Source organism: Peromyscus eremicus, chromosome X, assembly GCF_949786415.1.
Source record: "Peromyscus eremicus chromosome X, PerEre_H2_v1, whole genome shotgun sequence".
NCBI lineage: Eukaryota > Metazoa > Chordata > Mammalia > Rodentia > Cricetidae > Peromyscus > Peromyscus eremicus.
In genome coordinates this window covers 1742405-1767277 of record NC_081439.1, presented here as the reverse complement: position 1 = coordinate 1767277, position 24873 = coordinate 1742405, and the positions used below count along the sequence as shown (strand labels likewise).

The 24873-nt window shown below is 38.1% G+C and overlaps 1 protein-coding gene and 1 long non-coding RNA gene across 2 annotated transcripts in view; one reads left to right on the top strand and one right to left on the bottom strand.

Annotated features, from left to right (window-relative positions):
• Nucleotides 1-6783, top strand: part of Rp2 (RP2 activator of ARL3 GTPase) — a 36442-nt gene extending 29659 nt beyond the window's left edge. Inside the window, exons 4-6 of the mRNA XM_059250581.1 lie at nucleotides 2862-2947; nucleotides 3493-3587; nucleotides 6696-6783. Of these exons, the coding sequence (XP_059106564.1) occupies nucleotides 2862-2947; nucleotides 3493-3576 (170 nt within the window). The 3' untranslated portion in view covers nucleotides 3577-3587; nucleotides 6696-6783. The remainder of the gene's footprint in view (nucleotides 1-2861; nucleotides 2948-3492; nucleotides 3588-6695) is intronic.
• Nucleotides 123-24873, bottom strand: part of LOC131899187 (uncharacterized) — a 34848-nt gene continuing 10097 nt past the window's right edge. The window contains exons 2-3 of the long non-coding RNA XR_009376068.1: nucleotides 2661-2779; nucleotides 123-209 (exon numbers count right to left, since the gene is read on the bottom strand). This is a non-coding gene — a long non-coding RNA (uncharacterized LOC131899187). The remainder of the gene's footprint in view (nucleotides 210-2660; nucleotides 2780-24873) is intronic.

Here is a 24873-nt window from a genome sequence, read left to right as displayed (position 1 = left end):
CAGTTAGCAAATGTGTTCATAAGTTTTCCATTGCTATAAAAAAATAATAACTGAAATAATCAACTTAGTAGAAAGGAAAAGTTTTATTTTGACTTGCAGCTCTTGGAGCTTTCAGTCTATGACTGATTGGCCTTGTTCTTGGGGGCTTTCAGTGGCGCAGTACACTGTGATGGGAACACATGTCAGGAAGAAGCCCATTCACTCTGTGCCTGAAACAAAAGGAAGAAGAGATGAGGCCCCACAGTGTTTTGTGGGTATGTCCCCAAAGACATAAAATCTCCCACTATGCACCATCTCTTAAAGTTTCTAATACCTTCAAATAGTGCTTTGGGCTGGGAACTAAGCTTTTAACACATGGGCTAAAATCCAAACACAATTACACAAAAACACAATTACAAAAAAAATTACACGGGCTCATAGCCAATATAAGACTTAGTTAATTTTTTTCTTTTATAATATTTCTGAATGTTTCGGTTTCTTACAATATTGTTTTAACATAATGGTTTTGTAATAAACAGCATCTTTTACTACCAGAGTAAGATTAATGAAGTTTTAAGATCTGCTTCTATATGTTTGTACTTAGGCTATATACCACTGAGGGTATACAGACAAAACATTGCCTTCTAAGGTTGCTTAGAATAAGTCTTTTTATGGTCATATCACTAACTTGATAGACTCATTTATTTTAGTTTGCTTGTAAGTTTTAGAACTGCTCTTTTCTCCACATTTACTTTTAGCTTTGAGATACTGACATGCTTTCCAATGTCAAGTTATATAAAAGGGTACATTGAGAGAATTTTTACCTGCACCCATGCCATAACACTTGACTCCCTCCCCCGCCCCACTTTCCTTCAATAGGTAAACATTTTGTGGGGGGCTTATGATATTTCCCCTTTTACATCACAATCAAGCTTTTTGAACAGGTCTCTGGGTTGGAGTAGGTTCTCTAACATAAGAACTTTTTCCTAGAAGGCTACCTTTAGAATTATTCCTCCTTGCAAAGTTTCATTTGATACCCTCTTCTTATCACTCACATTTTCCACAGAGCCTTTTTGCCAAGAGTAAGAAAATGTAAGCTGTTACCTTTTCTTTTACTCAGTACCTATCATAATCTACAGATACTCTGGTGCTGTGAACTCATAGTTAGCTTGCTCTCTAAGTCTGGGTGATTGTACAGTTGACTACTATATTGCTTGCCTTTCCTGTATGTTTCTGTATTCAATTGCAACCCTCCAGTTATTTAGGTGCCAAATATAATACAATCTTTCTCATTCTTGTGCTTTGTCCAGGACACAGAACTACATTATACTTAGCATTTCATATTTGTTCACTTTAGTATTTCATACTTAGTGCTCTATTATTCTATATTGTTTTATGTTTGTTTAATCAGTTTATATCTATTTTCAAGGCCCATTTGTAAATTCCTGGAGGTCAAAACTTCTCCATCACCATAGGAAATAAACTGCTGATCTGTTAGGAATATAGTGATAGCTGAATAAACATTAATTGAAGTGCACATTTTCATGGCCTTGGCCATGCTTATCAACAAATCTGTGTTATAGTCCAGGTTTACCAAAGATTAAATCATGAATCTTTAACCCAAAATGTAAGTCATAGGGGGTTTTAAAAACATTCAAATTAATGGATGGGAAAAGAGGTGCAAATCTTTCTATTCAGAGGATTAAAAATAAAAATTTGATCTTTGCTTTTAAAATGTAGCTTTAAGGGGCTGGAGAGATGGCTCAGTGGTTAAGAGCACTGACTGTTCTTCCAGAGGACCCAGATTCAATTCTCAGCATCCACATGGAAGCTTACAACTGTCTGTAAATTCCATTTCCAGGGTACCTGACATCCTCATACAGATATACATGGAGGCAAAGCACCAATGTACATAAATAAAAATTTAAAAACAAACAAACAAAAAAAGAAAGAAATGTAGCTTTAAGACACACTCAAGGAAAATTCTTTCAAAGAGGTATTGCTTTGGTGCCTGGCCTCAATTCCCTTTTGGTTTATTTCCATAGTTGGTGGGCTAGAACTTGGATGGTAAGTAGGGGAGCTGGAAGAAAGGCAGGATGCCTGTTAAGACTTGTGTATGTTGACTTGGATTGTTTTTCTCTCATTTGGTATTTTGCCCACTAGTCTTTGTACTGCTAAATGAGTGAAGATTCTTTGGTTTTGTATGTTTGTTTTGTTTTAAAAAGAAGAATAAAAACCAAAGAAACCAGACAATTTCCAACAGTTGAAAATGTGACAGTAAGGGGGTTGGAGAGATGGCTTAGCAGTTAAGAATGTTTGCTGCTCTTGCAAAGGACTGGAATTCACGTACCAGCACCCAAATCTGGCAGCTCAGAAACAACTGTCTGTAACTCCAGCTACAGGGAATCCATTGACCTCTTCTGTACTCCACAAGGCACTCCACATGGTCATACCCACACACATACATAATTTTTAAAAATGTGACACTAGTCCTATAATAGAATTAGAACTGCTCATCATAGGATGAGACTTAGTGTTTATTTGTTTTATTGATAGGGATAGTGGAAAAAAGCTGAAATGATGTGCCCTTCTATCTACCTCCTTCTTCTTTCCCACCTGATGAAGATACTGGAAATTTCTCAGGGAAGAATAAAAAAATGAGTGCTGGGTGTAGTGCATACCTGTAATCCTAGTACTCAGGAGGTAAAGACAGAAAGATGGAGAAAGGTTCAAGGGCAGTCAGGTCTACATAGTGCCTTCCAGGCCACCCAGGTGTACATAGTGAGACTATGTCAAAAATCTAAAACAAAAGAAATGCAAGAATTAGTTTTACAATATATTTGTATTCATGCTAAGAAAACATTTCTTGGGGTTCCTTTTAGGTCCAGTGATTGCCTTGGAATTTAATGGAGATGGTGCTGTAGAAGGATGTCACCTTATTGTAAATGAGATATTCAATGGGACAAAGGTATAGATCTTACTGACTATATCTCAATCTAAGTTTCTGTTTTATCTCCTTTCCCTTACAACCAAATAGTACTTGTATCTATAGTATATTCTTTAACCCATAGGCTCAGAATCATCTGTAACTCCAGCTCCAGAGGTCCAACAGCTTCTTCTGACCTCTGAGAAAACCAGGCATGTGGGTGGTACACATACATACCTGCAGGCAAAACATTCATACACATAAAGAAATAAATCTAAAAGATTCTTAAAAATAAAACCCTGGGGGGCTGGAGACATAACTCAGTGGTTAAAAGCACTGACTGCTCTTCCAGAGGACCCAGGTTTGATTCCCAGCACCCACATGGCAGCTCACAACTCTGTAACTCCAGTTCCAGGGGATCCAACACTCATCACACATACATGCAGTCAAAAATGCATGCACATAAAATTAAAATAAAGTTAAAAAATAAAACCCTAGAACCCTTGTGACTTTGTTCTGTAAAGATGTGGCCTGTGGTATTTAAGGGCTACGGAACTAATTTTTTGTTCATTTTGTATTTTAAATAGATGTTTGTATCAGAAAAGAAGGAGACAGCATCTGGAGATGTTGACAGCTTCTATAACTTTGCTGAGATACAGATGGGGATTTGAAGCAGATTGTGGTATTAAGTCCTTTCCAACCTTTATATAGAGAGTTTGATAATATACTTATGTATATCACTCTAAAGCCATTAGTAATTTTTACTAATGCTAAAATTGTTTAAGGCTTTTTTTTAAGTAACTCTTTGAATACCATATCATTTACTTGAGCATCTAAAATAGTTCATTTAAATTTAGTAGTTTTAATCATCTTATAAATTATTTAACCTCCTTCAATAAGTTTTCAGTTTTATTTCTTTTCATATAATAGAAAACAGAAGTAGCCGGGTGGTGGTGGCACACGCCTTAAACCCCAGCACTCAGGAGGCAGAGGCAGGCGGATCTTTGTGAGTTCAAGGCCAGCCTGGTCTATAGAGCTAGTTCCAGAACAGTCAGTGCTACACAGAGAAACCTTGTCTCAAAAAATTTAAAAAAAAGAAAGAAAACAGAAGTGGTTATCAGTTCACAATTTTAATATTAATTAAAATTTGTTTCAAATCTCTGATAATTTAAACTTTCCAACTTTCCTTAGTGCTGCTCTATGGTATTCATTTGATTGTGTATTTTGTTACTTATTTTCTCTTTTAATTCAGAGGAATTTGTTATTAGGTGATAATTAAATAAACCTATGCACTTTTTTCAAAAATGCATATCCAGTTAAATAATCATTTCCTTCTTGCATTATATGACTAATGAGATTTTGTACATGAAGTTGACATACTATTTTGTAAATTGAAAATTTTTAAAGAAATGGGAATTTGAAAGCTGAGTGTGATAGTGTCATCTGTAGTCCCAGGCTACTTGAGTTGTGAAAGTAGAAGAATCTCTTGAACTCAGGAGTTCAAGACCAGCCTTGACAACATAGTGAGACCCTATTTCAAAAGAAAGAAAAAACTAAGATACTCAATAATCAGCATTGCAAATACTTCTGACTGATGCTGGCATTGCTGTTTTAAGAACTAACTACTTCATAAATAGTATGGCTGTTTTTTTAAATACAATTGCTAGATGATTCTTCTGTTTCCTAGTAAGAAAAAGTATACGCAACATATAACTATAGAACACCAATCACTAGCAAATTTGACAGAGGTGATTACTGTCTGATAGCTCTTGTGACTATTAAGAGACCTAGAGCAAAACCTGTGACTTTTAGGTAAGGAATACTTTTGGGTAAGGTCTGATAATAAGCTAAGCAGGTTATTCAAAATCTCCATCATTTTTTTTACTTGTGTAAAGTAATGTTCAAGTATGATAAAAGTTTTGGTTACCTGAAATCATTATTTCTCAAATCTATCTGTTCATAGTAATTTTCCAGGAGGTATGAGAATTGTTCAGAAATACACATTGGTGGATCCAGTCTTCAGATGCACAGATTCAGTTCTCAAGGGAAACTGCTTTAGGGTGTGTTGTCATCTAAACTAATCACTTCTGAAGGTGTTGATAGGTTGGTCTTATCACATTTAGCAGCAAATAGAAACAGCTTTCTTAGGCCCATTTAAAGAAATCTGAAACTCTATTTTTATAAAACTGAGACTGAAAATGACCACTTGTAAAAATTCCTTTTATGGTTGTTACTAAAAGTGTATTTTCATGTTTAAAATGCTTTAAGTCAACTTATAACTACCGTGTTGAATTGTTAATATGTAGAAATAATACTTTGTTATTTTAAATGAATAATATCAAGCACCTACACTGTGCCTAGCTTTGTGCTGACTGTCTTCATTTGAACATTTCTTTTATAAAAGCAACATCTACAAAGTCAATGTGATCTCATAAGGTGCAAATAAAAACTGCTGGAAGGTATAATAGAATTTCTATCATATTTTACAAATAATCTTTGCAAATTGTGGTCAGAGGCATTAATGTTTCCCTGAGCTAAGCTAAATTAAATACATTTGTTTCTGTCTTGATTATTAAATGTCATGATTCACATTTAAAATAATCTCAATACTTGTTTTTTAGAACTAAAATGCAATGTTATACAAAGCTATACATTGAGTTTTTTTATCTTATCTGTAGCATTGTTCAAAAACTCAGGAATATAATGTAAATGAGACATTAATTTAAGATTTTTTCCCACCAAATTTAGCCTGTTAACCAAAGCCTAATATTGTCTACTCAGATAAGAACTTTTACTGATGTTGGATATTTATTGACATTAATAATTGCCAGTTGGCTATTGAATATTTGAAAGATTTTTAAAATAATTAGTTCTATGTTAGTTGTTTCTGCAATTCTAAACTTTGGTAGTAATCATGATATACTAACTACATTTCATTTCTGAGTAGTTTTTAATTCATGAAAAATAAATAGCAATGAAAATGATTTTTATTGTCATATTTGTTTAAACATCTTAGTTTATTTCTCTTGCATTAGTAGTACTGCTATTTTTCTTTTGGATCTGTATATTTATGTGTAGCTTTTATATGTAAATTTATCTAGTGTTTATAAAATGTGCTTTGCAATAAATGTTAAAAATTTTAAAATGGGTTAACACTTTTTGATGAGTACTTCTATATTTATTCATACATGTACCAAAATTTGATACAATTTTTATTTTGCTTTTGGGTGTTTCATTACACAATTTTTAATTTTAAAAACAAAATAAAGTGGTCTAATCTATGTCTCCTCCTAATGAGAAATGAACTATATGCTGAGTGAGTGTATATGTGTTTGATGTATATATGTGCATGTGTATATACACAAGGTACTCTGAAGAAGTGAAAAGAAACATTTTAATATAAGGAATTTCTAGCATAATGTTTTCTCTGCTAAAATAAGTCACATTTTATTATGACTGAATATTTGCTAAGATTAGGCATCTTTCTCTTCCATATTTTAAAAAAAAGCTGGGTGTAGCATATACAGTTGTAATCCCAGCATTTGGGAATTCAAGGCTAGTATAGGTTATGCATTGAGTACCAGGCCAGCCTGGGCTATATACATAGTGAGCGCCTGTCTCAAAAAATAAAGAATTGTGATAAACTTTCTTTCAGGTTTATAAAAGTAGATGGTATTTTTATTGTCAAATCTATCAACCTTTGTACTCCTTTCCTAGCTCATTAAACAAATACTGAAAGTGCAAATTAGTTTTAAAAAATATAACATTATGTTTATTTCTACTTATAAAGGTTCTACAAGCACAATAAGAACATTTGGAGCATTGGGAACAAGCAGAAATGACAACACAATAATAAAATTACTTCCTGTTGGATACTTCTTGATGTCTAAACATTGTTTTTCTCATAAAAGATATATTTAAGTTTTCTATATAAAAAGGGAAAGTGATTTTGATGCATATGAAAATTTAAGATGCTCATTCTATACTGTTAGTTCTCCAAGCTCTAGAATCAAGATGCCTTCAAAACCCATTGAAGGGCTGGAGAGATGGCTCAGAGATTAAGAGCATTGACTGCTTTTGCAGAGGTCCTGAGTTCAGTTCCCAGCAACCATATGGTGACCCACAACCATTTATAATGAGATCTGATTTCCTGTCCTTGACATATATATGCAGACAGAGCACTATATACATAAGTGAATAAATCTTTTTTTAAAAAAATTCTAGAAAACATTTTATCTTTAAAAAGCATCTCCTTTGCAGTAGATGGCAGTTAACACAGAGACCCTCAACTAGTTAACATGCAGAATAACAGACTGTGGAGTGCTCAGTCCTTAATGGGACATTTGCATCACAGCCCTCCCTCCAAAGCTCGGGCATCTTCTTGGAAGAGGAGTTGGAAAGATCCAGAGGTGGTGGATAACATCAAGGGAACTATTTTCTGAATACAAACAGGCAGGCAGTTGCACACATGAACTTATAGTGATGTGACACCATGCACAAGTCTTGTGCAACCTCCAGCCAGACAAAAGATCACAACACAGAGGGGGGGAAGGTGGGCACAAAAATCCCACCACTAGCTAAGAAGCTATTGGCATTTGATAGCTGCTGAGAGAGAGAATCAGGTTTCTTTAATGATGTGACCTCTGGTAGGTTGACCATAGGCTGTGACAAGCCACACTCCCAAAACCATCTAGCAACACAAACTGGACTTGATGGGAGAAAAAAAAATCTCAAAATTGCATGAGAAGGAATTGGAGGATAGGGAGGGCAGTTATGGAAGGAGTTGGGCAAAAAGGGTAAACATGTTCAAAATGTGTCACATGAAATTCCCAAAGAATGAATGTTTGAAAAATAGATGCAGGAGGTATGATGTAGATGTATCAATTGGGATTGGGTTCCCTGCAATCTTTTGATTTCTGTGTTGTGTCCATAAATACTGTTCTACTTCAAGAACAGCACAGGATCCTTAAAACAGTTTTTTTTAAAGTATAACACTGAAAAAGCCAGTCTTTGTGTGAATGATAGTCATGTATAATAGTTTCAATCTGAAGTATCTCTCAAAGGTCCATGTGTTAGGCTCAGTAGATAAAGGGGCTTGCTGTACAAGACTAGCAACCTGTGTTTAAACTCACATAAAGGTAGAAGAAGTAAAGAATCAATTACACATAGTTGTCCTCTAACCTCCACACATGTGCCATGACATGTATGCCCTCTGACAATAATAAAAATTTTAGAAGGTCCATGTTTGGGACATCTGTATTATATTTCCCCTCCAAGGCTTAGGGAACATTAAGGAAGAGGGGCAGGGAGGACTACTATGAAGTAGTGTCTTCTGAACATAACAGAGCCTTTACACTCCTAAACTCAGCAACTGTAGTTGCCTGCCCAGCATTTGCAACACTGTGATTGCCTGCCTGATACTTGCACAAGATCAAGCCAGTCAACATTCCAACATGGATAAAGGTAGGGCTTATGAGACTCTGCCCCTAACTGTTGAAAGGGGGATGTGGTGGGGGACCTGGGAAGAATTGGGGGTGGTGGATATGATCTAAATACATTGTACTAATATATGAAATTACAAAGAATATACTTGTTTTTGGTTTTTTGACACAGGGTTTCTCCATGTAACAGCCTGGCTGTCTTGGAGCTTGCTTTGTAGACCAGTCTGGCCTTGAACTCACAGAGATCCACCTGCCTCTGCCTGCCAAGTGCTGGAATTAAAGGCGTGCAACACCACTGCCCAGCTATACACAATTTTTAAAAGTCCATGTGTTTGGTCACCAGCCTGTGGTGCTGCCAGGAGGTGATGGAACTTTTAGGAAATAGGGTCTAGTGAAGGTCATTGCTGATATGCCCTTCAAAGGGATATTTGGACTACCACCCCTTCCCCTTCTCTTTATGCTTCCCAGGCACCATTAGGTAAACAGCTCTACTGTATTTCCAATTCCATGCCATGATGCCTTGCCACAGGCCTGAAAACAGTTGATCATTTGGCCATGGACTGAAACCTTTGAAAACATGGACTGAAATAAAGTTTCCTCCTTAAAAGTTGGTTTTCCTCAGGTATTTGGAACATCAGCATAAATCTTAATAGTTGAAAACCTTTTTGATAAGTGAAGTATTTCCTTCACTGCTGACTTGTTTTTCTTTCTTGGTATATACAGAATGTAGGGGAGGAATAGAGATAAGCCATTATAAGTCATCCCTTTGCTTATAACACTGTGGCCCTTAGTGGTAAGATGTTCAGAAACTGATTTTTTTCCTTTTTGTTTTTTTAGTGATTTCTCACTTTCTTGGTGGTGGTTCATTTTCACCTATAAATAGCGAACATAATTGGTAGAGCCTTCAGAATTCTCATCCTGACTCTGATCCTCCTGTCACCTGCCTTCACTGCTCCAGTTTAATCTGGTCCACTTGTAATTAGACTAATGAAAAATAACTTCAATTGTGGGACAACTAATTAACTGATGTTTGTTGTGTCCATTGAAAGTGAAAGGTAACTTATAAATGTTAAGTATCATTGTGATGAACAAAGTGGATATGATGCTTTTTAAAACAGTTTAGTGGTATGGGCCATATACCTCACCACAACTAGGCAGTTGAGTAGGGAAAAAAAAGTATAAGTGGCAGTTAGGACTTAAGTGCCGTTCTCTTACAGCATGTTTCACTTTCAATTGTAAAATGTAGTTTGCTTTGTTAGGCTCATTAATGAAATCTTTTATACTATTTTTCTTTAACTTATTAACAGATAGTAAATGATTTACAACTAGTTTTAAGTTTGGGGATGGAGCCCAGGACTTTGCATTTGCTAGGCAAGTACTTTGCCACTGAGATACGTGCCATCCTTATTTCTCATTAGTATTAGTTTTTAGGGCTGTGAAGAGTCTAATGTTCTCAATTTTTTTATTTTACAGATGAGAAAGAAAACTGAAGGTCAGAAAGTTTGGATGACCTATCCAGCTCATACCATAGTCACTGAACTGCAGTGTAGGCCTCCTTGCTGTCCCCTTGTGGTTACTAGGGGAACAACACTTCAACCTCCCATATGAAGCCCTTTCCAACAATCACAGAGAGAAAGACCCCGTCCCTGCTTGATGCTCACATGATGCTCCATAGAGATTTCCAAGAACCCGTTTCTATGCCTGTCTGGCTACTCGTATTTCTAGTCTAGCATCTGCATCACCTAGGAACTGGATAGAATAAGCCCCATTCTAGACCTGTTGACTAAACAACTATGAATATATTATTCAGGTAATTCAGGTGTTTATGTGCATTTATACTAATGTATGAAAAGCCCATTCTGTATTATTTGACCCCAAACTCTAGAATCAAAGCTCAGACGTCATTATGTACATAGGGAGTAGATTAGTGTCCAATAATGTGATCTGTGTTTAATAAATGTTTTTGATTAGATTATCCACCATCTATTATACAATTTTAGCTTCTTATGTAATTAATTCCTCTCTTCATGCACGTTCCTTGGTTTGGGAATTAAAAACAAACACTTTTCAACATTAAACTTGTTTTTTGTTTCTTTTGTGTTAAAGTAATAACTACCATCTCTGTCCACAGAGGCTCCTGGGAAGCTTTAAGAATATCAGTGATGTTCACTAGAAACAAGATCACAGACATTTCTGACTTAAATTTTTATCTGATGTGTTTCTATGTTGAAGCTTAGGTGATTTGTTGATGCTAGGCTGAATTAAGATAAAGAACAGTCAGCTACTTGCTTTGGACATAAGGGAGAAGTTGATTACTTGGTCCCTTTAGACCTGTCACCCTCTATCTTTTGACATCTTTCTACTTCAGATGTTCAGATATGAGCTTAGATATCCGTAAAACATGTGTGATTGTCCAGGAAAGCTCAGCGTTTCCAGATTTGGGGCCTTATTTTTTTTCTAGAGTGAAGGCTTAGCTGTAAGTCTAAACATAAGAAAACTAAAACCCCAAATTCATAATTTACTTTTATTTATTTTAGTTTTTCTTCCCATTACTCAGTATAAATACATTCAAGTCTCTATCTGACTCTTGGATTTTGTTACTTTAAAAGGTGATTACATTTAGTCTGTGGTAGCAACCAGGATCCACAAAGCATATGATTACCCTCTTCCCGTTAGTATTTTAAATACAGCATAATACAGAAATAAAGAAAAGAAACGACAACCATGTGCGTAAATGCAGTGGTTAGATCTGGAGTCAGACACCTCTGACTTGAGCCAGGGCTCAGCTGTTCAAAAGGGAAAAAAATGCTTACTCCATCCTTTACACATCTTTGTCAGGGGCATAGTAAATCTTTTGGTGTTCACATGTATTTGTAGAGCAAATAAATGATCAAAGGTTAGAGCAGTGCTGTCTAGATAGGGCAGTATTTGAATCCAATATGGTATTGCTCACACTGCATCTGGTAGACAGCACTACATATAGGTGCTGTTCTGATTATTTTTATGTTAACATTAAATACAAGGAAAAAATAAGCCTCAGGACATGTAGTACATGCTCAGAATGTTACCCTCTAAAACTCTTTTTTCCATGAGTACAGTTCAAACTGTGAGGAAAAAAATACAACATGAGATTTACTCTCAACACATTTCAAATGTGCCATACTGTACATGCACTTTTTATAAGTAAATTGTTTATAAGAAAATATATGAAGAGGTACCTCCTACTTTAACTGAAGGAGCATAAATCATTTAAGTTTAGTTGGGTTTGGGTTTTTAAATGCATTTAAGGTACAGGAGCTACTTAGATATTGGGCTCAGTGTTAAGCACCTTACAAATGAAATCTCCACAAATAAGAGAGATTCTACATCTACATGTTTTTATAGTTGAGGAAACTGAGGTTAGTTAACTTACCTGTGACAAAAAATGATCAGCCAACTCTGGACCAAGTTCACTGAGAGAACAGTTTAACTCCAAAGCCGCTGCCTCCTCCTCCTCCTCTTCCTCCTCCTCCTCCTCCTCCTCTTCTTTAAGATTTATTATGTACAATGTTCTGTCTGCATGTATCCCTGCTTGCCAGAAGAGGGCACCAGATCTTGTTGTTGGGACTTGAACTCAGAACTTCTGGAAGTTGAGTTAAGAGCCCGTGCTCTTAACTTCTAAGTCATTTCTCCAGCCCCTCAAAGCCTCTACTTTCAAACATTATATTGTACTCATCAATATCAGTAACATCACCTTTTTATTGAGCACTTGCATGATAGCTAGGCACTGTGTTAGTGTTTTGCATATCTTGTCACTTAATCTTTACATCCACTGTGTAAAGTCTGTATGATTGATTCCATTTTGCCAGATGAAATTAAAACTTAGGTCAAATACCCTCTGATCAGTCTCACATACTTGAAATTGGGTAATGGGGATCTATTAGGATGTAAGGTCAAAGCCCATATTCTTTTTTTGTTTGTTTTGTTTTTGTTTTTTTGAGACAGAGTTTCTCTGTGTAGCTTTGCGCCTTTCCTGGAACTCACTCTGTAGCCCAGGGTGGCCTCGAACTCACAGAGATCCGCCTGGCTCTGCCTCCTGAGTGCTGGGATTAAAGGCATGTGCCACCACCACCCGGCTCAAAGCCCATATTCTATGTTTGGCTCTTCTTACACAGATGTAACAAGGTCTTACCTATGAGTGCTAGAGGGAAAAAATGGAAAAAGTGTTGTCTTGAAGCTGACAGTCTCTGATTCTAGGCATAGCTACTTCAAAGGGAGGCCTGAGCAAAAGGGTACACCCAGACAGATGAAAATGACCACATAACTTTAATTCTTTGGAAGTTCCACTGTATTTAGCCTACTGCCAAAGAACCTTCCCAGCCCAGTGTAACATCCCCTTTAGGCAGAGAGCTTGGGGAGAAGAGAAGACAAATCCTGAGCTACTTTTCCTCTAAAGACTGGAATTACCCGAGGAAATAAATATGTGTGCTGAGGTATAAACCAATGTATGTCTCTTTGCCACTATTCTAGAGGGAGGCAAGTGCCAAAATAACTTGAGAGTATTTTTCAAAGTATATGTGACCCTCTACTTAGAAAGCCTATATATGTTGAGTGTGCAAAACATTAAAAGTGAAAGAGTGGATCAAAGAAAGGGTGATCCCACTTCAAAACAACAACAAAAACCAAAGATCTCCTTTTACTGAGAAGAAATCTTGCTGTTAGGTTACAAAACCAAGACCTGAAATAGTGTGCCCATTGTGTACACCTTTGTTTAAAAAAAAAAAAAACCAGGGTGATGGTAAGTTTGTGTATGTGTGTTTTACATAAAGAACCACTGCTAAGTTACCCATGTTCCTGTAAATAATCCTTATTAAAGTCACACACACACACACACACACACACACACACACACACACACTCACAAAAGCAGATGGGGATTAGTTTGGAAGAGGAAAGATCAACAGAAGTAGGATGGGCACAATAGAAGGTAATGGTGAATCTGATCAAAATGCCTTGTATTCATGTATGGAAAAGTCATGATGAAACCCATTCTTGTAAGAACCACTGAAAGAGGAAAGGAAATTATATACAGGAAGGAAGTAGATGAAGGTGATGGGGGCCAGAAGAATGACTTTGACAAAAATGGAACCTTCAAACAGCAAAATAATGAGAATGGAACTTCATACCTCTTAAAGTTCTGATCTTTAAACTTTGTAAATGGATTATCTACTTCAAAACAAAAGTTGAATGTTAAAAACAAAAAATGTTGGAAAACAAAAGATAAAAAGAAACAGCAAGTAGAACTGCTTCTTCAAAAACCAGTTAGGCAAGGTTTTTGTTTTTCATTTTTGAAATGGAACTCAGGGAAGGCAAGGATTAGTGCTCAGAGACAGCTGGAAAGAGGTGACCTTCGGCTCCATACCAAAGACTGACCCTGGGGCCCAGAGAGGAAGATTGTTGCTTAGTGACCAAATGGAGCAATGGCGTTGAAGAAGAACTTCTAACTTGACTAATGGATAAGAAGTAAGCAGCTAACACAACTTTTATTGTTGCTCCTCTACACCTCTTAAGAATGACTGCTACCACCGTCCATGCCACTTAACTTCACAAGGGTGCTTTTAGTCTTGTCACAGTCCTTAGGTGTTTCTTTACTCACACCCTCCCTGTTCATGTTTCCCTTATTCTTTTTTAAAAATTTTAAATCATTTAAAAAATGTATGTGTATGGGTGTTTTGCCCGCATGTATGTACATGCACTTTCATGCCTGGTGCCTGCAGAGGTCATAAGAGGGCGCTGGATCCCCTGAACCGGAGTTACGAGTAAGCCACCATTATGGACATTAGAAACTGAATCCAGGTCTGGAAGAGCAACAAATGCTCTTAACCACTGAGTCATTTCACCAGGCCCCTCTCCCTTATTATTTAAAATGTCTCCCTAGACTGATTCCTTACATGGATAACTGTTCTTTTTGCCCAGTACTTTGATAGAGTCCAATTTTCCAATTTTAGGACTTAGTCTCTTTGTCTAGATCCTCTAGCTTTCCTTTACCCTTCTCCAACTCATTTGTCAATCATGTCCAGGTGTGCAGCGCTTGTCTACTTTTGATACTTTTGAGCAAGAGGATGGATGACTGAGTTCAAGGTTACTGTGGACTATATAATGAGACCCTTCCTCAAAACAAACAAACAAATGAAGAGCAAAAGAGTCTAAAGTCCTCTACTCTCATCTCTATGTTTTTTTTTTTCTAGGTGGAATTCAATATGTAGATCAGGCTGGCCTCCAACTCACAGAGATTAACCTACTGAAGTTAAAGGTGTACACCACCATGCCTGGTTAATCTAGATTTTATTTTGAGACATTAACTTAATACCAAATTTTTAACAAGCACTCATTATAATTTCTGAACTGGGAAATGAGCACTATTTGTATCTAACCAGCTATGTAAAACTCAATTTTCTGCCAGGCGGCGGTGGTGCAGGCCTTTAATCCCAGCACTTGGGAGGCAGAGGCAAGCGGATTTTTGTGAGTTCGAGGCCAGCCTGGTCTACAGAGTGAGATCCAGGACAGGCACCAAAACTACACAGAGAAACCCTGTCTCAAAAAGCCAAAAAAAAAAAACCCTCAATTTTCTTTTTGATAAAAGATGTTAGAAATACAAACAAGTAGGGAGACAATTATTAAGTATCATATTTCCTCATACAGCACCAAAAGTGCCATATTAGGAACTCTCTGGGAGCTGGAAGGACAGGAAGAGATAAAAATGTTGGGAAAGTAAGGGTAGTATTTCATCTGTGGTCACATATTTGTCCTAAGTCAATGTAAGATCTAGCAAAGGAAAAAATTCCTGAGGCTGGAGATTAAATCTGGAGATTCTGGTTCAGATTGCAAAGGAAGCTTTGAAAACGGGCAAAGTCAGTATATCCAGAAAGCCATGCTGGAGTTGACTTCATGATAGAATTCAATTCCTTTAAAATTTATTCAGTTTGTTTTAGTCAGATTTGGTATGTCATAGTTCTAGACAAGAAACATTCTAGCAACATTGTCAAATCATATCCAAGTAGTTAATGGGACATGATATTGATGGGAGGTTGAGGTGTGTGAAGGATGGCTGTGGCTCTTATGTTCTTTCCTTGAAGTACATGAACCTTTCTCATAGCTACAAGGACCCTACCAAGCATGGCTGGCTGTTATCTGAGTCCATTTTCTCAGTCGCAACTTTCTGCCCAATATGTGCATTTAAATAATAACGAAGTAATAGTCCTCCTGGTCTCACACATAATAAACTGAAAGTACCACTTCCATCCTTCTAGACAGTCTTGCCATCCTAGCATCTCTTTCCAGTGGTAGCATGCAGTTTTCTCAGTTCTACTGCTCACATTTTAGGATTATGTCAGAGTGGTTTTGCACCTTGTTAAGTAGCTCTTAACTAGGCTGTTTGGGCAATGTTTCTTTTGGTCATGTTCTTTCTCCTTTCTGTGCTCAACCTCAAAATCCTGATGGGTGCTACTGACCCTGCAATGATTTCATCAGCCTCCTAACTAGAGTCCTTACTTGAGAGCTTGTCTCCTTGCTTCCTTTTGTTGCCTCCCTACACTGAGAATAAAAGTACAGTAGAGAAAAGCATAGGTCTGGGGTTTGTAATCTGTACTCTTGGATCAGCTTGGGACACATTCTACTTTGGAACTCTTAAATAATTCCTCTCCCCAGCTAGTAACACTATTTTAAAGACCAGAACCATGAAAAATGGAACAGCAACCTTGGGGATGCAACTCAGAGGTAGGCTGCATGCTTAGCAATCCAATGATTCTCAATTCAATCTTCAGCAGAGAAAAGAGGGTAGAGGAAGAAAAAAGAAAACTGAACAGCAATTATATTCCATGTACCCCCTCCCAAAGAGGAAAGTGACTTTTCCACAGTTACTATCACAGGCCATGATGCTGACAGATAATTGCTTCAAGAAATCAATCCTCTGCCTTCCCATTAGGCTTCCTGACTATTGAATCAGAGGCAATCAATGAAAACTCATTTTTGCTTATGTTCCTTTCTGTATCTAGAATCCCTTTTCCCACTCCCATCTCAGGTATTCAAATTCTGTCCAGAATTCAGTACAGGCCCAAGCTCTCTTTGCTTCAGGAAACCACTGACGACTGATTTTTTTTTCCACACAAGTCACGTCAGAGTTGAACCCCCACACACAAAAAAGTAGAGTAGAGAACTCTCAGATCTGAGAATGACGCACTTCCTGCTACATACCACTGTGAAAATCTCTGTCACCTAAACAATATCTTTAATTTCCTCATCTGCAAAATGAGAATTCTGACCAGTTTGACAGTTATTTGGGGGCATTCTAAAGAATAAGGTAAAAATACTAGACTTTAGTCTTAGTTTTCCTCTCTAAACATATTTTTCTTTTACCTTGTTTTTCCAAAATGACACAAAGCTCTCTGTGGACCTATACTAATACCTCTGTCCACATCCCCTCCAGGCTCAGATAGCCTGAAACTGCCTGAAACCAGATGAATGCAAATATGGTATTGTTTGAGGAGACTCTTGGACACGTACACCACTGACTCAGCAACTAATTGACTACCTCCCACAAGCTACCAGTGTGGAAGTGGACTAGGACATGGGGAAAACTAGTAAACAGGATTCCAAGGGGTAGGGGAAATAGTAACACTCTAGGGTTACACAGCTCAAAACTTTAAGGTAGGCAACACAGAATCTCCACAGTATCTTTAAAGTCCTAACCTTTCCATCTCTCTGCTCTGCTATCTTAAATGTGGCTTTGCGGCCGGGCGGTGGTGGCGCACGCCTTTAATCCCAGCACTTGGGAGGCAGAGGCAGGTGGATCTTTGTGAGTTCGAGGCCAGCCTGGTTTACAGAGCGAGATCCAGGAAAGGTGCAAAGCTACACAGAGAACCCTGTCTCGAAAAACAAAAAACAAAAAACAAAAAAAATGTGGCTTTGCTTTCTGCAGGTAGAGTGGCTTTCATACCTCTAAATCCTGTGACTGAATTCTAAGCAGAATGACTGGAGAAGGTGAGTGGGAAAAAAAAAACAGTGAATGCTGTCCTCTTTCATCAAGAAAACATTAACTTTGTCAGAAGCCTCTCAATAGACTTGTATCTTATTTGATAGAGCTGGTTTATATACAGCTAGCCTAGCTTCAAGGGAGCCAAGGAGATAATTACACTAGGTACGTTGTTGTCTTGAAAAACTGAGATTCTAACAAAAAAGATGAAAAGAATGGATACTGGATAAGCAACTATCACTATTTGTCACATTAATCTGACAAACTGTTTAGAACACATCAGACAGCTGGATGTCAAGCACCAAGGCCCCAGGTTGGAAAGCACCGGCCCCTCACCTGTGCATTCTCTTTGCTTTGTTTGCTCTCTGACATCCACACCAGGTAAACAAACACTTCAGGAGGATCCTTGACCCTACACCTGGCTACCTCCACCAGACACAGGAGGCCCTGGGTGAAACATTAAGTAAGAAATACCAAGAATTCATTACGTTTTGTGCAGTTACAGATAAGTTCTTCCCAAATTAGGTCAATAGAATAAAATGCAAAATTAGAAAAAGTTGTTACTTGAAAATACTTTTTAAAACCATTCCCATGGTGCTTGGGGGTTAGAGACATTGCTTTGTGTGTTTTTTAAAGAAAGCAAAAAGTTAAGGATACAATAGCAAATCCCTGGGGGCAAAGCCTCCCTTTACATCAAAACTACTTGTAATTCTCTTTAAAAGTTGGTTTGGTTTCCTCTCTTGAACCTTTTGAAGTGTATAGTTTATCTTTTTTCTATTGTACTAGAGAATGTTTTAAATAAATGAAAAAAATAATGGCTATCCTTATGGCATGCTTACACATGCAGAGCAGGAGTTTTACCTATAATTACCCCCACTACCCCTCTTGTTTCCCATCCCCTTCCTCCCTTCCACACAGCTCCCTTTTGCTAGAAAACTTAAATCATACATTTTATAGATAATTATACTATCTTTTCTAATCTCTGGTTCCCTTTTATTTTTTACTGGCTTTTTTTCTTTCCCTTTTTGTTATTTCTCTTTCCTCTACCAATTTTGTTTATATGTTTTGCTGCATTTAATGCATATTTGTCATTCATATTAAGTAACTTCTGAAAAGGGTCAGCTTTGTGTAATATATGGATTTGAAAACCCTGTTAAAAGGAGGAAGGAAAAGATTTAAGACCATTTCTGAAATTAACCCAGAAGTTCCTTCAGGGAAAGAGTAGAATGAAAACACTTGGATACTATGTCCCAGGAAAGTAAAAAAATCTCCAAGAATTTTCTGGAGAACATAAGGAGGAAAAATAGTGCTGTTGTGATGTTTTTAAGCACAGTTGGTTTTGGTTGTTGTTGTTATCACATCCAGCACACAGGATTTATGGATGAACTTGGAGAATTCACACACAGAAGGAGACCTAGAGCAGTTTTCATGGGCTTCTTTCCCACAAGGCGTTGGTGCTTCTATCTTCAGAAAGCTGATTACAGAGCCTTGTGAGAACTCACTTAGATGATAGTTCCCAAGAGGAAGAAGTCTTTCCTAAGTCAGACAGCACAGTTTACTTCAAATATGGACAAGGATGGTTCGTCTCTAAAGTTGACCATTCTCTGGAATCCTTTTTGAAACATTTGATTTATAAAAATAGTCTAAAGAAAGAACATAAAAGTTTGGGGGAAATTAATTTTTAAGATGCATATAGATCTGGATTTGCAAAACAAAAGTAAAGTGGATGATTGTATCAGTCAAAATTCTGCTAGAGAAAGAGACTCATTTATATACACACACATGCACCGAGAGACAGTGTGGGTCTGGGAGACATTATGGAGGCTGGCTAGGCAACTCTGATGAAATTTTCTATCTTTAGGGCAGACCATCAGAAAACACTGGCTGAAGGCAAAGCTATTGGGTACATGGTGATGCTGTCATTCGTAGCCAGAATTCTTTGGAAGCCCAATTCCGCTAAGGGCTCCAACTTACTGAATTAATATCTAGGATAATCCTCCTTAAAAATCCCTTACTGAACCAGGCAGTGGGGGAGCAGGCCTTTAATCCCAGCAGAAGCAGAGGCAGGTGGATCTCTGGTCTACAGAGCAAGTCCCAGGATAGCCAGGGCAACACAAACCCAGTCTCAAAAACAAACAAATAAACAAACAAAAAACCCCTTACTGGTTATAGATTTGAATCATGTCTATAAAACACTTTCACAGGATCCTATCACTTGGGCCTATGGCCTAACTAAGGCTAACTAAGGCCTAACGTGTGCTAAGATATAAATTAACCACTGCAATGAAATTTAGTGCTTCTTTTTAAATCTCATTAGTGATTCCTTTTTTGTGAAAATAAATCATAAGCCCAGAGAGTTGATATTGCCAGTGGGGCTTTAATACATCATTGGTAGTTCACTAGTCACCTGACAAGAGGAAACTATAGTAACTAAAACTATCTACTGGGGGTATGGTATTGCTATGTTCCATTAAACTGCTCTCTGTTAACTGGTACAAAAAGTTGTTCTTCAGTTGAAGTGAATACCTAAAAAGGAAGGATTTCAAGGAATAACTGTGTATTTCTTTCATAAATTATTTTCTCCTGCCACACATGTTAAAAGAGTATTGGGCTGGCTTAGTTGGTTCTTTCCACTCTTCTTCCTTGAGATAGAGATTGAGTACTGTAAAATATGCAAATCTACATGCTAGTTGAAAGCACTTTTATTTTGAAGAGTACCTATTGTCCACACTAATGATGTTTTTCTCTGGGCTCATTTATTTATCTGTAAAATGTAAATAATTATTACTATCATGAGGGCTTGGGCAGGATTAGATGAGGAGATTTAAGTCAAATACACAGTAGATACTGTACAAATAACATTTTGGTCATTTTTCATGAATACAGCTTTCATATAAAGTCTTGTGTGTTAAAAGATCTCTCCAGTTGAGTATAGCACCCTGGAGAAAGAGGCAGGAAGGTCATTTGGGCAACATAGGGAGACCCTGTCCCAAAAACTAATGGTTGGGACTGTAGTCAGTTGTTCAGCACATTTCTAGTACATGTAGTACACACACACCACCACCACCACCACCACCACCACCACCAGCAATAGCAGCAGCAGCAGCAGCAGCAGCAAAGAACCAAGTGAGATTTCTAGTGTTCATTAATTTATCACATTGACTATAAAACCCTCATTGCAGCCAGACTCAGAAAGACAATTTTTTTTTTATCATAAGCAGAATTTAGGTGCGTGTGTGTGTGTGTGTGTGTGTGTGTGTGTGTGTGTGTGTATGTGTGTGTGTGTGTGTGTGTGTGTGTGTGTGTGTGTATAAGAAAGAGAGCGGGAGATGAAAGTAGAAGAGGGACTATTGGGGGAAGGAGAAAGTATAAAGTGTAAGAGAGGGAAGTGGAGAACAAGAGAGGGTAATAGAAAAAATAAAGTCAAAGTATTGCATATTTTCTCTCATGCATAATCAAGAGAGCAGGCAAGAAAGAGAAGAAAGGGAGGAAAAATAGAGGTGGGAAGGAGGGAGGGAAAGTGAGTCTGTATGTGTCTGTGTGTAACATATAAAAGCAGAAGTGGGACTATATAAGAGGAGAGAAGGGGCCAGTTTAGGAGATGGACAGGGGCAGGTAGTGCAGACATGAAATGAGTAAGATACAGTGATGTGTGTGTGTGTGTGTGTGTGTGTGTGTGTGTGTGTGTGTGTGTATGAAAATGTCATAATGAAACTCATTACTTTGAATGCTAAATAAAAATTTGAAAAACCATTTTCTTAGGTTTATTTATTAACTGTGTGTACACCTGCCATGATGCACATGCTGAGGTTAGAGGACAACTTTCAAGAGTTGGTTCTCTCCTTCCACCATGTTAGTTCTGGTGATTGAACTCGGGTCATCAGTCTTGGTGGCAGGTGCTTGTAAGCACTGAGCCATCTCCCCAGCCTCCTAAATTTTTTAAATAAAAATGAAATAAAACAAAATGATACTACCACCACTAGCAAAAGCTTCTTACTGCTGGTTCTTTTCTATTTACTTCTGGGCATATTATGTTAGTTTATTTATCAGTGACAAAATAGGTCACTTAAGGGATGAAATAATGACTTTGTCTCCTAGTTTTAGAGGTTTCAGTCTGTAGCCCCTGGCTCTGTTAACTCTGGACACATGGAGTAGTACATCACAGCAATGAGAGCTTATGATCTGGGCAAATCACCTCATAGTACGAAGAAGGCAAAGAGATACAAGATAAATGCCCCTAGTAACCAACTTCCTTGAGCTAAGTCCCACCTCCTGAAATTTCTAGCACCTCCTAAAACAGTGCCACCAAATGAAGACCAAGCTTTCAAAACATGAGCCCATGGGGGCATTTCATTTTGAAACCATAACACATAAAGGCCATTTTTACACATTATCATTTCAACCTTGAGTGAAGATAAAATTGCTTCTTTAATTGAAGTGTCAACTATTTTCCTATTTTTATCTAAAAATGTTCTTGCAAGTCATGGTAGTAATGTTCTGGACAAGTGTAAGGTGTCACCAGGCTTCACAAGTGTGAAATAATATTTTACTGAGCAGAAAGGAAGCATAACTTAAAGGCTTTTTAAAATCAGACTCATGTGGCTTGTCACACACAGAGATTGTTTTGCTTTATTAATTGTTAACTATAGATAGAGGTTCATTTTCCCTGGAGAAAAACAAGAGCTAAATCTACAAACCTCTTCACTCCCCACTCCCCATTGGTAACTATCATTATCACTTTGGCCAGTGTCCTTTCAGACCACTGGTCTATGAGTTTACACAGTGCAGTGCACAGGCAGAGGAACCCATGTGGAAAGCAGGTATTTACTTGTCTAAGGAAAATGCTGCCTGCTACTGATTCTTATCAGGTCAAATTGTGGTGTGATGGTCAAGAAAAATAATAGTAGACAAAGGACAGGAGATTTTGCCAAGAGGGATCATTTAATTCTCTAGACTTCTTTGGTCTTTTCATTTTGAGTCCCCTGAGCTCATTTATGGCATGAAACACCACCATAGAGTGTATGAAACAGCCTAAGCAGTTTCAAGATCTTGCATTCTGTTTCATCAACTAGTCACTAGTTACTAGTGGTTCAAGAAGTATACATAAACAATCCCTTGTGCATGTGAAAGTATCTCCACCAAGAAAAATAATTCTCTCTTTAAAGTGCAAACTGAAGTCATTACCCTTAATGTCAAATTCTGTCTTCCAACTGAAACAGAAAAATCTCTTCATTTTCTCATTTAAAATATGAGATTGAGCTAGGTAGCACCCATTTATATAAATCCCAGCAGTCAAGAGGCTAAGATAGGAGGATTGCTGTGAGTTTGAGGTCAGTGTAGGTTACATACTGAATTTCAGGATATTCTAGGCTACAGTGTGAGAGTCTTTCAATAAAACAACAAAAAAGAGAGCTGGGGATATAGCTCAGTAGCAGAAAATTTGCCTAGTGTGTTCAATCCCTAATACTACAAAGCTTGCTTTATGTTTCAAACAAGATAGTAGATAATTCTCCTTGCTGTTCCCCTCTACGCACAACTAAAATTTCTGAAGAACTATGCAAAGGTTCATCAGAAAGGTCTCTGCAGTGTAGGAAGCAGAAAGCCAACTTGACAGGGACCTTAGGGTTCTAGGGATGGCATTTGGGTGAGCTCCTTGACTTTTCCTTTTACCTTCCACATAGGTCAGAATAGGTACTAAAGAGGCCTGTAACCAAGAACCTGAGTTAGAGCAAAGCAAACCAAAGAAAAACCTGCTCTTTGTGGCTTCAAAGCACTGGAGAAGGAGAAAAATCTAGCCCAGTGAAGAAAAACCTTAATTGACAACACCAGCAGTGTCCTGGTGTCAGCGGGGCCTACGTGTGGTCTAGAGGTTGTCAACTTGCTTTAGTGGCCCTAGACAGCTGGAGGAAAAGCACTCCTCCCTTAAGAGAACACCAGCTGAGATTAAGCAGGAGTCCCAAAGGCACCAGGGAGCTTGGGGAAGTACTTTCCTCCCTGCTGCTGGCTAGCAGCAACAGCCAAGAGCCAGCAGGAGCTCCAATCCTCCAAACACACCAGGCAGCTGGCAGAGGCGTGCTCTGCCCAGCTGGCAGCTTTGGTGGATACCCACCAAGTAGCAAAGACCTCCGCCCCCACTCCACCACAGCCGCAGGGAAACCAGAGTTAGCATCTTATGTCTGCATCCACGTAGTGGTAGTGGACAGCCCTAGCAGACACTCTCCAACCCCCAAACCCACAGGCACTTCAGGAGACCAAGTGAGGATCAGATCCCTTAACCCCTACCACAAGGCAGGCTGCTGGGGAGGCACTTTCCTGTTTATCGCCAGTGGCATCAGCAGAGAGCTCATGCGGAGTCAGGACATCTGCTGCTTCCCTCCCACCATCGGGCACCAGCGGAGGATGCAGACAGGTGCTCCCCCTCCCCGCTGCTGTTTCCATGCCAGTGGAAACTGAGTGAGAAGTCTGGACTTTCACCCTGTCTGCCAGCAGCAGCTGGTGCCCCACACCCTCCCAATTAGAGTAAAGGAAAGCTCTCAGAGAGCAGGGTACTGGAGAAAGAGATTCTTTAAATCTGTAGGGGAAGTGCCTGAAAGGCACCTGCCTGGTCCAAATGTGATACGTGCCTACATCACCACACCTGCAGGTCTGGAACTGAACTAGCAGTGTGGTATACTGTGATTCAGGTTTTCAAGGTGGTTTCTGATTAACATACAGAGCAGACCAGAATGGCACAGGCAGAGCCCTAAAAATTAAATTGTCATTGGAACTGCAGCCCACAAATTTAGGCCAGGAAACGACAAAAATACACACACCAAGACACAGCATAATGAACCTCTTAAAACCGAGAAAGACAAAGTGTCAGGGGGAACCTCTTGAAAGCAGCTAGAGAGAAAACCATTCATTACCTATAAAGGAACACTGATTTAAATGATAGCAGATTTCTCACCTAAAACTAGAAAGGCCAGAAGGAAGTGGTACATTTTTCAAACGACAAAAGAAAAGAACTGTCAACTCTTAATTCCATGTTCAGGGAAAATATCCTTCAGGAATGAAAGGGAAATAAAGACATTCTCAGATGGCAGAGAAAATTTATAAAAGTTTCACTAGCAGATGTACCATTAATGAATGGCTAAAGGAAGCTCTCCAAACCAAAAGGAAATGATACCGGAAAGAGTCTTGGAACTTTAGAAAGGAAGGAAAACAATGACATACATAACACTCAGAATAAATCTAATATACTACCCTTTTCCTTGTATGTTTTTCTATACAAAAATCAAGCAAAAAATATACAACCTGACAGTAGGGTCAATCTAAAAGACATAAATAAGAAAATTCTATTTCAAAAGCAGAATGATAAAAAGAGCTAGCAAAAACAAGGTTTTCTAGCCAAGTGTGGTGGCTCACACCTGTAATCGCAGCACTGAAAAGCCAGAGGCAGGAGGAGTGCTACAAGTTTGAGGTCAGCTATAACTACAAAGTGAGACTAGCCTCAAAGAATACAAAAATACATTAGAACT